Source organism: Rhinatrema bivittatum, chromosome 1 (genome assembly GCF_901001135.1).
Source record: "Rhinatrema bivittatum chromosome 1, aRhiBiv1.1, whole genome shotgun sequence".
Taxonomy (NCBI): domain Eukaryota; kingdom Metazoa; phylum Chordata; class Amphibia; order Gymnophiona; family Rhinatrematidae; genus Rhinatrema; species Rhinatrema bivittatum.
In genome coordinates, this window is record NC_042615.1 from 522166712 (window position 1) to 522178709 (window position 11998).

The 11998-nt window shown below is 45.2% G+C and overlaps 1 protein-coding gene across 6 annotated transcripts in view; it reads right to left on the reverse strand.

The window, feature by feature from the left end:
- LOC115097225 (tight junction protein ZO-2-like) overlaps window positions 1–7676 on the reverse strand; it is an 82198-nt gene extending 74522 nt beyond the window's left edge. For 3 of the 6 annotated variants that reach the window (XM_029612852.1, XM_029612870.1, XM_029612862.1), the window contains exon 1: window positions 7092–7318. In XM_029612852.1, coding sequence (XP_029468712.1) covers window positions 7092–7115 — 24 coding nt within the window. In that variant the 5' untranslated portion in view covers window positions 7116–7318. Of the gene's footprint in view, window positions 1–6875; window positions 6951–7091; window positions 7536–7598 lie in introns of those variants that run through there. The other 3 variants (XM_029612895.1, XM_029612878.1, XM_029612886.1) reach the window with 3 other exon arrangements.
- Between the last annotated feature and the right edge of the window lie 4322 nt (window positions 7677–11998).

The following is an 11998-nucleotide window of genomic DNA, read 5'->3' on the forward strand; positions in this document are numbered from 1 at the left end:
GGACCCTTGGTCTGACCCAGTGTGGCATTTTCTTATGTTCTCCTCCCCCTCCCTGAAGTGACATTTACCTTCAGAGACCGGCATTAAAGATCACTGGTCACTGTAGTTAACCGAGCTAGCAGATGGTTTTAGGTCAAGTCAGGAACCGGCTGAGTCAGTTCAGGCTTTTGTTGGGCTGCATTGGGGAACTGGTATTCCTACCTTTCAACAGGGTAAACAAGATTACAAATTCCAGAGACTGATTCAGAGATCTTATTTTGATGGCTACTCCCTTCAGTTCACTCTCCTCACCACTTTCTAGATAGAGTCTGCATGTTAAGATCTCATATTTTTGTGCAAACTTTTAACTGATTTTGCTCATGCTGGGTTGGATCCATATCTGGATTTTCTATTGTGTTTGAGGCTTATTACATTTGGCGGAGGTGGGTGTGCTGACCCAGCACTTTTTCATTGCTCCCTTCTACTTCCAGCTCAATTGGAACTAGGGATTTTTTCCATCTATTTTATATCCTCTCCCAACTTCCAGTCATTGCAGTAAAGGTCCTGGGCCAGGGGCCATGCCCTAGTGGGTTCCTTCCAGTGGGTGGATTCACGAGCCCTGAATCCACCCACTAAGTGTCACCCTTAAGCAATGACTATGACTCTCTCCCCTCCTGGTGGCTTGTAGTTGGCATTTTCATGTTTTATTTTGGATTGTATGGTTTTAATTTTTCATACTTTGTTATGATTATACCTTACTGTGTTTTGTTTTGTTTTAAGCTTTTCCTCCTCGCTCTATGGGGCAATTGTGCTAAATGATTAAAAAGAAATGTCTGTTGCTTTCTGAGGGATGCAGGATTCAAATTCCCCCAATATATCTCATACTACCTAGATGCAATAACTTATCTCCTTTCCATATCGATCTTTGTTCATCGAATGCCAAAATGGCAATTTGCCAGCTCAGTTGTTATGGGCAGGGCTGGCCCAGTTGCTCGGTCTCTATGCTGTGCGCTGCCATGTGAAGGACCTGGAGTCAAGTCTTCTACTGCCTGGGCTGGCAGAAGCTGCTTCAGAGGCAGCAGTCATAGTCCCCAACAAGAGGGAGTCCCAGCCATCATACAACGTCAACACCTAGCGCATCCAGATTTAGGGCTCCAGGAGTAGCCCTGGTGCACACCCCCAGCCAAGGGCTGGGCTAAGTGAGCTGGATGGGAAATAGAAAGAGGAAAAATCCCTGGGTAGTTGTGCATGAAAAGGTTTATGGCATCAGGGTCCCAGCTCGAATTCTGAGTGGAGACCCAAAAATAAGGCAGGCAAAAACTGTCAGGCCAGAAAAGGAATTCTTATGGGTGACAAAATAAGCCTTCATGGAGTATGACCACACAAACATTTCCTAGACAAGGAGATGTTTGTCAGACGCAGTTTGATATTATTTTGTAATGTACTTTTCCTTGTAATAAGCAACAAATGAATGTGAACGTCCTAAAGTAACAGAAGCTCCTCTGAAATATACCTTAACTATCTATCCAAACTAGAAGAATGCCCATCCTGACAAGATTTGAGAGTTTGAAAATTGTAAGTTGTAGTATGCATGAAGTCCATTCTATCTAAGATTGGAAAGGTGACCTCCTTGGAACACACATTTCCGAAAGTGTGAGTGTATTCAATTCTCAGCTCTCTCTCTCCCTCTCCACTGAAGCCGCCCTTCCTCCAGGGTCTCCCAGCCATGCTCAATTACCCTCCCCAAAACCACCCCCTTCAGCCTCAGGCATCCCACCCCCCCACAAGGTAGTTCATTCTCTTATTTCAGCAAAATGGGTCATCAGCCCCCACCTCAGCCTTAATCTCCCCTTCCATGTGTGCGCCTGCATTGGTGTGGAAAGCTCCTTTCAGCAAAGGCCACTGCCCACAACTAGTCAGGCTCTTACCAAACTCACAAAACCCCACACCATCAACACCCAGTTTACATTACACACACACAAAGACCGATGTGCGAATATTAATATAGTCCATAATATATCGGGCTTGGAATGTGTCCATCAGTGATCGCGGATGTTCCGCAGCCCGCCGATAGATGGCGCAGGTGGCTCAAACACGACACGGATAGGAAGGACAGCAGCCATCGCAGGAGAGGCAGAATACAGCAGAGGAGACCCCGGCATGCTGCGACTGGCGTGCGTCCCGCGGCACATGCTCCTTTCGCGGCGAGGAGAAAGGCCCGGCGCAGCGAAAAGGGAAGGCCCGGGCCTTCAACTTTGCTGCGAACGGAGCGCGTGTCGTGGGACGCGCTCCATTCGCGGCATGCCGGGGTCTTCGCTGCTATTTTCTGATCACGCGTGTCACGAACGGCGCACTGGGCCTTCATCTCAGCCGCGGGTCCCGTGGCTTGCCGGTGAGAGATAATATTTGTCGGGGACGGGAGGGTGAGAGAGAATAGGAGGGTGTGAGACAAAGCATGAGGGGACGGCGGATACTGGTGAGAGACCATGTGTGTGTGAGAGAGGGGGGGGGGGGGTGACAGAGAGCATGGTTGGTGAGCAAGGGGTGGGAAGGATGTGATAGAGAGCATGGGAGGTAAGAGAGGGTGGGTGGGGAGAATGCTTGAGTGTGGGTTTCAGAGAGAGGGAGCCTATATGAGGGGGAAGGGGATGCCGGTGAGAGAGAATGTGTGTAGGAGAGAGGGGAGGGGGTGTGGGGGAGTGCGAGAGACAGCTTGGTTGGTAAGAGGGGGAGTGCGCAGGATGCTTGACTGTGGGTTTCAGAGAGGGAGCCTATATGAAGGGATGTGTGTGTGTGTGTGTGTGTGTGTGTGTGTCAGAGTGAGGGAGCCTGTATGAGGGTGTGTGTATGTGGAAGGGACACTTACAGTGAATTTCTAGGGAAATTCAGCTCAAAACAAGAGCAGATGTGCCAATAAAAAGGCTCGCCACCCGGGCATAGAACGGGTACAGTTGCTAGTTTATTATATACTGTATACACTTTATCTGAATATTTCATGAGTTTGTATATGCCAACAATATCTTTATAGGCCTAAAAGGATACTTCATGTATCTAACTCAGGGGTGCTGGTAGTAGGCACCCTAGGCGATTTCTGCCTTGCGCTAGCCCCCCACCTCCATTCGCAACGCCCCCGCTGGTCTCATGGATGCGCCGGCCCTGACCCCACCCCACCCCACGCAATCAAGTAGGTTTTCAGGATATTTCTAATTAATCTGCATGCAATTTATTTGCATGCACTACCTCCTATGTATGCAAATATTTCTCATGCATATTATTGATATCCTAAAAACCCAACTGGCTGGGGTGGGGGTGAACCCAGACAGAAGGGTCCTCAAGGACTGGTTTGAGCACGCCTGTAATAACTAAATGGAAATCTAGAGCTCTGGGAGGTCGAGCAGGCCTCGTGCCTGCTCGACTGAAGTAATGTGGTGTCAGGTGCACACCGGAGCAGGCCGTAGGGAGGGGGTTGTCAGGATAGGGGAGGGGGGGGGAACGGTAGGGCCTAGAAGTTTGTGTGTGCTGCTAGTTGGGGGGAGAGGAGGGGCAGAGCCGTGCTGTGCTCTGTTTAGATAGCTAGTTATTGTTGAACTACTAAAGACGGGAGCCTATTGGCTCATAGGGCACTAGGGGGGAGGAGGAGGAGGAGGAGGAGGAGGAGTCAGGGGGCATTACTGGCAGCAGCGGCGCTGAACTCACTGTTCGCGCCTCGTTGCTGCCGCGGCCGCTTCCCTCCAGCTCACCCTTTCCATTGTTGCCTGTAAATGGGGCTTGTTCTTGTCACAGCGGGGGTGTGGACGAGGGTCGCCCGAGCCTTTGGGGGTTCAACGTCACTATTTCTGCTGACTTGACTTCGGTCATGCCTCACTGTATTAAGACAATCGGGTGCAGTTGTCAACTCGGACTCCTTGCTGGGAGGTGGCGGGGGCCCATGATTACGAATTAAGTCTGACCGGAACTCGCTGGCCGGGGGGCTAGCAGTGAGCATCTTGCTGGGAGGTGGCGGATGGTCATTTTCGGGTTCCTGAATGTTTAGTTTCAGGCTCGGGCACCTAATATTATAATAAGGCTGCAGCCTTGCTGATTCCAGTTTGTGTCATTGTGTGGTTTTAGGGGAAAGGGGAGGTGGGGGGAGGTTGTAAAAAGGCAGTTGCGGAGAAAATGTATGTCCTGACTACCCACATTATCTATTTTATCCACTGTATGCAACTGCGCTCGTTTCCTTCAACTATTAATGCTACGCTTATAGTAAATACCCACTGTAACAATATCACTTTATATAACCCAGCTTGTGGTAATATTGTACACCTAACTTGTAACACACTCTGATCTCTCTGGTTGGAAAGGGGTGATATAAATAAGGATGATGATGAAGAACTTGAAGTGAAACAAAACTGAGGTTTTGCACTGCCATTTGGCAGTGTGGTTGCCTGGGTACTTGGCAACCTGTTCCAAAAACTGACCGGTTGGTGAGACTTTGTGACAGATAATGTCTGTTATTATACAGGATAGCATTCTGGTGTAGGTTAGATTTTCTTTTTTTGTGTGTGTGTGTGTGTCTTTTCTGGAGGTTCTATGATTTACTGAATACCCAGGGTCCTTTGTTAGTTATTTACCAATTGTGAGAACATTTTCTTTTCTTCATGTCATATCTCATCTTCCTTCCCCCACCCCCAAGATGACAGTGGAATGCTATTTCTCAAACCCGGGAAAATTAACAACATGGTCTGTTAAATTCACTTTGTTTGCTCTATTTGTGTACTTTTTAAATATTCCTGTGAGAATAGCTATAAAAAAAAAAAATTGAAAACAAATTCCAGAACACAGAAAGAGAAATAAAATAAGCCAGCTTTATTCTGTCCCTAATGACTGGAATGGTTTATTTGTCATGGAAACCATGGTGTTTGGAATTTGCTATAATTTTCAAGCTATTTGAGAGGAAGAACTCACTTTTTTTTTGGAATGTTTACCATTTCCCAGGATTTTTACATGTTTATGCTGCTGGGAATAAGCAGCCAATCTAGCGATCTCTCTTAGGCAATTTCTGAAAAGTATTGAAAAAATTAATAGGGGGATAGATGCCACCTTCTCCAGTGCTTCATTATGCAAGACAGAACTTTGATGGCTCCTTATACTGCACCCGCTGCAGAACTTACACACAGGGCTTTGCCACAGTTACAGAATAGAGAAAAGTCGGTTTTGAACAAGGTTCATGAAATCCTAGATGATGTTTAGCTGACAGATTCAGAAATTCAGCTCTGCAGTAATAAGATCAGTGTAGGTTCCTAAGTGTGACTTCTGATGGGTGGACACTAGAGTGTGTTTTACTGAGTAACATGGTCTTTCCCTGCTGTCATGTACTTATCTGTATGTATGACAGCATGGTGGGGGGAAACACTATCAGGCCAATGCAGCTGAACGCATAGTTTTACCCACCTTTAAAACGCATATCTTGTGTGGGTAAGCATTACTTCCAATGTAGGAAGCTTTACCTGCACAAAACGTGCATTTAAAGATATGCGCTCAGTTCAACACCCTTCCATCGAAATCCCATGCAAATGAAGACATTAAGCTTTCCTTCCCAAAGCAAAGAGGTGGGCTGGCAGAGCACACATTTTCTTAAGACTTGAAACTTCACTCTTGGGATAAAGTTTCTAGCTGGATCTGCTGTCAAGGCTTCCCACCCCTACCCGCGAGGACAAGTGGCAGCGGCTTGACAGTGCCTTTATTTTTGTAAGCCTAACCGTGGCCAGATAAATTAGGAGCGTAACAGAAGATATACTTCTATAGCCCCCTCCACCTTTAAAATGTGCAGGATGAAAAGTAGTAGAGGCAGTGCAACATAGCAAACCTTGAATAGCAGACCATTCAAAGATTTCATTAGGCCAGATAATGGAAAAGAATCAAAACATGAGGGAAAAAAGGTTAGTCTCTGTCTGGAAAAAAGAAATTCCCAGAAGATGTAATAAAACTCCTTATATTTCTTTTTAACTGAAAGTAACCGAAGCTGTTTGCAGAAGTCATTTTTTGACACTGTACTCTGGTAAGTAAGTGTACAGCTCCTATGTGTTTTGGCAGCAGGTGGCAGGGAGTCGCTCATCTGAAGAAAAGTATTTTGCTGCAGAGATTCCCCAATCAAAAAAATAATAAATAAATAAGTTTCATGCACTTAAGTATTTTATCTTTGCCTACGTTATCAGCAAGCATATAGAACTAAAAGGTAAGGTAGTTTATGCTTTGTAACTTGAAAGATTTGCTCATGAGTTTACAGCTTTCCAGGATAGTCCACAGGGGTTTGGAGGATGACAACAGTTAGGGAACAAATATTTGTTTGGAATGCACCGTCCCAAATAATGGACAAAATTATTGGAAATTAACATTTTCTTCTGAGCGGGTATAGTGCTAAATTTTAATGTTAGACTCTTTCTGGTTCATTATGAAGTGGTTTACTCTGTCCGTAGTGGGACTGGAGAAAGCATGATTTGAAAATCAGATAAACCCAGGAATGAAACGACCAAGACATATGTGATGCCAAGCTCAAAATAAGCATATCGGAAAGGGGGAAAAAAAACCCCCATCTGTTTTATACCTAAACTTTTGAATTAAAAACAAAAATAGCAACCCAATTTAATCACTTTGGGCAGGATTTTTCTTTCCAAATTATCATCCACAAATGCAGCCGGTTTCCACCCCAGAGTCGGTTGCGCCGCGGTTTTAAATGTTGTATTCATTCCCGGGCTTAGGAAACTCCAGAACAATTTTAAAGAAAAATAAAATAACTACATAACTAATTAACACACTACTTTTAGATTAGATCCCAGTATTTAAAGGAAAAAAATATATAAATACATACATATCCACACGAAAATCAAACTAGTAATCGCTTTATATATACACACCTCTTTTGGCGCGCGCTATGCACAAAAGGCTGCGTTTCACAATTAAAAAGTTTCCGTCCGCCCCGACCGCTCCCCGTTCTAACTCTTCCTTTCCGGGCGCTGACGCTACAGGGGACAAGCGCGTTACCTGCCCGCCCGCCCTCTGCCTTCTACAGCACGAGCTGCGCGCTGAGCCCACCTGCGAGAAACAAAGCGCGAACCCTCTCCCTCTCTCACCTGGGTCAGGGCTCTGCCCGCCATCTTGCCGGGCTCAGGTGCGGGACCGCGGGCGCCGAGTTTCGGGGGGAGAGGCGAAGCGCCACCCTCACCTCGGTATCGCGCGGGCTCCTCCGACGGCTCCAAACGGAAGAGTCCCGGGAGAGGAGCGGCCGGGCAGAAGGCAGCGACAGATCGGGGAAGGAGGCGACGGCGGAGAGCAGACTCCTCTGGGCGGGGGCTTCCACTTCCTGGCGCTGCTGCAGGTGGGGTGTGATCGCTGCCAGCCGCCGCCTTCTTCTTCTTCTTACCTCGAGGAAAAGGACAGGTAGCAATTCGAAGCGCTTCCCGATATCACGACAGAAGCAAGCCTCCCCCTGCCTGCTTTCGTTTTTAAACGCGCCTCTCCCTAGTCCTCTTTCCTTAGTCACCTTCACCCTGGCTTCAAGCCAGTCCCTGGGCCCCCACGAGTAGTCAGGTTATTGTTACTATGCTTATTATCATCATCGTGATCTATATAGCACATACCAGATGTTCACACAGCTGTACAGTCAGTGTCACACGATGGACAGTTCCTACTCCTTGGAGCTTACAATCTAGTGAAGATAGAACTAAATATGAGATATATTTGTATGCACTGCATCCAATGTGTCCAAATAGCTCATGCATATTCATTAGCAATATCCTAACCCCCGAAACTGGAACTAGCTAGGAGGGACTCAGTGAGCACCACTGTCCTACTTACATTTCCAAAGAAAATTCCTTATGTTTGCAGCCAAAATATCTTTTTTCTGACCCAAGCATGAGGTGAGTGAACCTAAGATGTACCCTCCAGTTAGGGAGAGGAGTTTTCCATACAGTTTTACAGAATTTTTTAAAATAAAAATCTATATGAAAGTTGCACAAATTGAACTTGGATTAAAGTTTTGCTAATTGGCACTACTGTTCACAAGTTTCAAACTTGAGCTAATTCAACCTCTTTTTTCATCTTGTCAAGAAAGTGAAGCAGTGATGAAAGATGCCTCCTATGTAGTTATTTTTATTGGTTAACAGACCAGTGTGGAAAGCTGGAAGCAGTTTCATTAGTCAGGCAAGACTAATGAGAAAAAGACCAGTGAGAAAAAAACAAAAACATCTGAATGCAGGTGCCTCCTAAGGGAGACTTTTAGTCAGTCCTGCTGGTGTAGGTAGTCCCTGTTTCTAGTTTTAAATCAGTGCTCCAAAGTGCATCAGGATGTAATTAACAGAAATCCAGGACTGGTCTAAAACCTCTCTTCTTGAATCAAGTCACATAAAAGTTTTGCCTATGTAGTCTCAAAAACTCACACACTGCTGCAACATCGTTTCTGACGGTCCTTTTATAAAGTATCTGCTCCTAATTTTTTTTGCTCCTTTTTAAAAGGTCTATAAACCAATCAGAGGGTCTGAGTCATGAACTGATCCAGGGTCCCATGTTGGCCTGTTGGCTGAGAGTGAGAACCTCTACAAAGGGTGGTGTCACCCTGCCACACAATCCCAGTGGGGATGCAATAATGTTATGATGATTGCAAAAGCAGGAGGCTTAAACCTGTTAAAAAAAAATCACGTCCCATTTAAAACTCCAGTTTTCCCCACGACAAGTATGGCTAGAATTGCAAGCGTTCTTATCCCAGTCCTCAGGACACACCTAGCCAGTCTGGTTTTCAGACTAGCCACAATGAATATGTACGAGATAGATTTACATGCCCAGCCTCTATTGTATGTAAATCTCTCTTCTATATTTATTGTGGCTAGTCTGAAAACTAGACTAGCAGGGTGTTTTCCAAGTACTAGGTTGAGAACCCTTGCACTAAAGAATTAACTGTGAGGCTCCTGACCAAGCAGTGTTGAAATTATTGATGGAGCAATCTGTGTTACTGGTTTCTGCATTAATTAAAAGGGAAGTGCCATTTGCACAGATTGTACATACTTAGAAGCTGCAAACAGCATTTTCTTCTACTGGGTATTTATTATTGTTTATTTTTTTTAAACATTGCTTTGTTTCTAAGCCACAGAATTGGCATTCTTATGGCCTCCTCTCTGCTGGATGCACCTCTTTCAATGACAGTACTGTTTCCTCTGAGTTTGAAAGCTGGCACATCTGGCTGATCTATTTATTCCTTTTGGAGCTTCTTTTTTTTATGGTTTAGCTCAGTGGGTGTTGATAGCTTATATCAAATTTTTTAAAGATTGCTTCAGAACAGTTCTTTTGAGAATTTGACAGTTGCTTTTTGTTTGCATTTGTCTCTGTCAATGCATAAGATTCAACTTTGCTCTTCTAAATCTTTTAGTTCAATCTCAGTCTCTATAATAGGGGTAGCTAGGACATACACTTTTCCCAGCATCCACCCTGTGACAATGAACCACACACTAAATACACTGACACCTGAGTGGGATCAAATAGGCCGCAGCTTTATTACACATAACAACCAGGTGCCTGAGCCCAACAGAAGCAAGAAATAACTACATCCACCACCAACCAGCAAGATGAACACCACCAGTCCACCTCTCCTGGGCACACGATACTGTATTTAATGAGGGGTCACACTGAAAAGGAGGCACTAGGGACAATAGTGTGTGTCCCCTCCTAGCGCCTCCTTAGCAGCAGAGACCCAGGAGAGGTGCTAATTTCGGATCGTAAAATGTGTGAATCAGGGCGAATTACTAATAGCCTCATCAACAGGCATTTGCATGGGATGAGCACTATTAGTTTCAGGGGGGGGGGGGGGGGTGTTTGAACACGCGTTATGATGCGCTAAACTCCTTATTGTAAAAGGGGTTGTGGACGAGCGTCCAAAACGAGTGTTAAACATTGTGCTCCGCCGAGCGCACTTTACAGTATCAGCCTGAAAGTATTTAATCTGTCATGTACTATGCACAGTATGATTGTTTTAATCCATACAGTACATTGCCTTTCAAGAGCTTGAAAACTTTTGTCATCTTTTCTTTTTCAACATAAGAACATAAGTGTCATGCTGGGTCAGACCAAGGACCATCGAGCCCAGTATTCCATCTCCAACAGAGGCCACTCCAGGTTGCAAGTGCCCGTCAGATCCCTGATAGTTGATCCATGTCTTGTATCACACTCCCAGGATAAGCACTGGCTTTCCCAATTCTGCTTGGCTAATAACTGTTTATGGACTTCCAGACTGCATTGATCATGCCTCTGCCACCTCTCTTCCAGTCCTCCAGTCAGTGCCAGCTCGTCCTGTTTTTGAATACTCCTGTTGCCACCAAGCATTGACAATATCAAGAACTGGGAATCCCGGTTTTGTGTTTTTGGTGTTTTTGGGTTTTTTTTACTGCTATGCTCCTGGCTCTTCGCCGGACAGTTGAGAGCTAGGGGTGCCACCTCCAGTTCTGGTTTTCCTCTGCTGCATACAGGGAGATGTAGTCTTATTTTTCTTGGTGGAAGTCAAAACTGCAACTACATGTATTCCTGGATAACTTTACTCTATCCAGCTATATTCAAATAATATGGCAGGTTAAGTGGCATCCCAAAATTTAAAAAACAAACCAAACCAAAAACTTAGCAAGCCTGCCGACCCAATCGCCTACCCCCATCCCAATGAAACAAATGTTGACCATAACACCCAATCACTCTCTCCCCCCAAGCCGACCAAAAATATATCAAAAACATAGAGGAATAGCTTTAACCATGCTTTTAAGGACATCTAGACTTAGTCTAATAACTTTATTTGGCTAACTGAATATCAGAGTTAATCAGTTAAGTTATTTAGCGAAGTGAACCCCACTCCAGAACAACTCCAGTGTAGCCAGATAAATTGTATCCAGTTAATTACTTTAGCCAGATATAAATGCATCTCAGTCTAGGTCAGTGGCCAAGATATTCTAACCTCAAAAGTTATCCAAATATGGACTTCCGGACATGATCTGATTGAGGTGGCTGTGGCCAGCCTGAGCTCTCACTAAATTTTGTCCTTTTCACTTACCTTTCTGTTAGACACCATTATAATCGAGTGATGTCTATGTCTAAAGAGGCATGGAAGAGATCTGTACCCTTGATGTGGGCCATCCAGGAGAAAAAGCTGAAAAAAGACTGGGGGAGAGTGCGAGGCCTGTGGAAGAACTGCTGTCAGATGATACTGCAGATGAGACAGAGGCCCTTGACACAGACGAAAACATGGCATACATACACACATTGATGGAACGATTTGCCAATAAAATTTCTAAGAAGCTGGACACGAGACTGGGAGTGATTGTCGACAAGGTTGCTCAGCTGGTGCAAATGGTGCAAGTGAATACAGAGTGGCTTAGTGATCGGGATGTGAAAATCACTGATCTGGAAGTGGCCATGTCTTCCCTGACTGCACAGGTGGAAGGTTTGGAGAGGAAGTATAGTCAGGCTCCGGAAAAAAATAGATGACATGGAGAACCGCTCCCATCGTTGCAGTATTAGAGTCTTGGGTGTCTCTGAGAGACTGGAAGGAAGTGATCCGGTCACCTACTTCTCTAAATGGCTCCCTGAACTTTTAAAATTTGGTAGTAACGAAGGGCCTTTTAAAACTGATCGAGCCCATAGGGCACTAGCGCCGGTGCTGGTTTAAGGTAATCAACCCCGAGCAGTAATCGTCCAACTACTCAATTTTATGGATAAGAGTCGCATCTTAAGTGCTGCCAGAGCTCTCAGTAATCTGTTGTATAGAGATTATAAGATTACGATCTTTCAAGACTCCTCCACTGACTTGCAGCAGGTGTTCACAAATGTCAAAAGGGAGCTGCAGCAGCTTGACTTGAGATTATGCAATGCTGTATCCTGCATGCTTGCGAGTCTTTGGAGAAGGTAAGCTGTAAAGGAGGCCGAAAAGTGGTTGTGTGACCAATCCTGTGGACATACAGCAGAGGCCTAGGTGTAGGCTCTGTTGTTTCTTTTGTGCCAGAGATCCTGA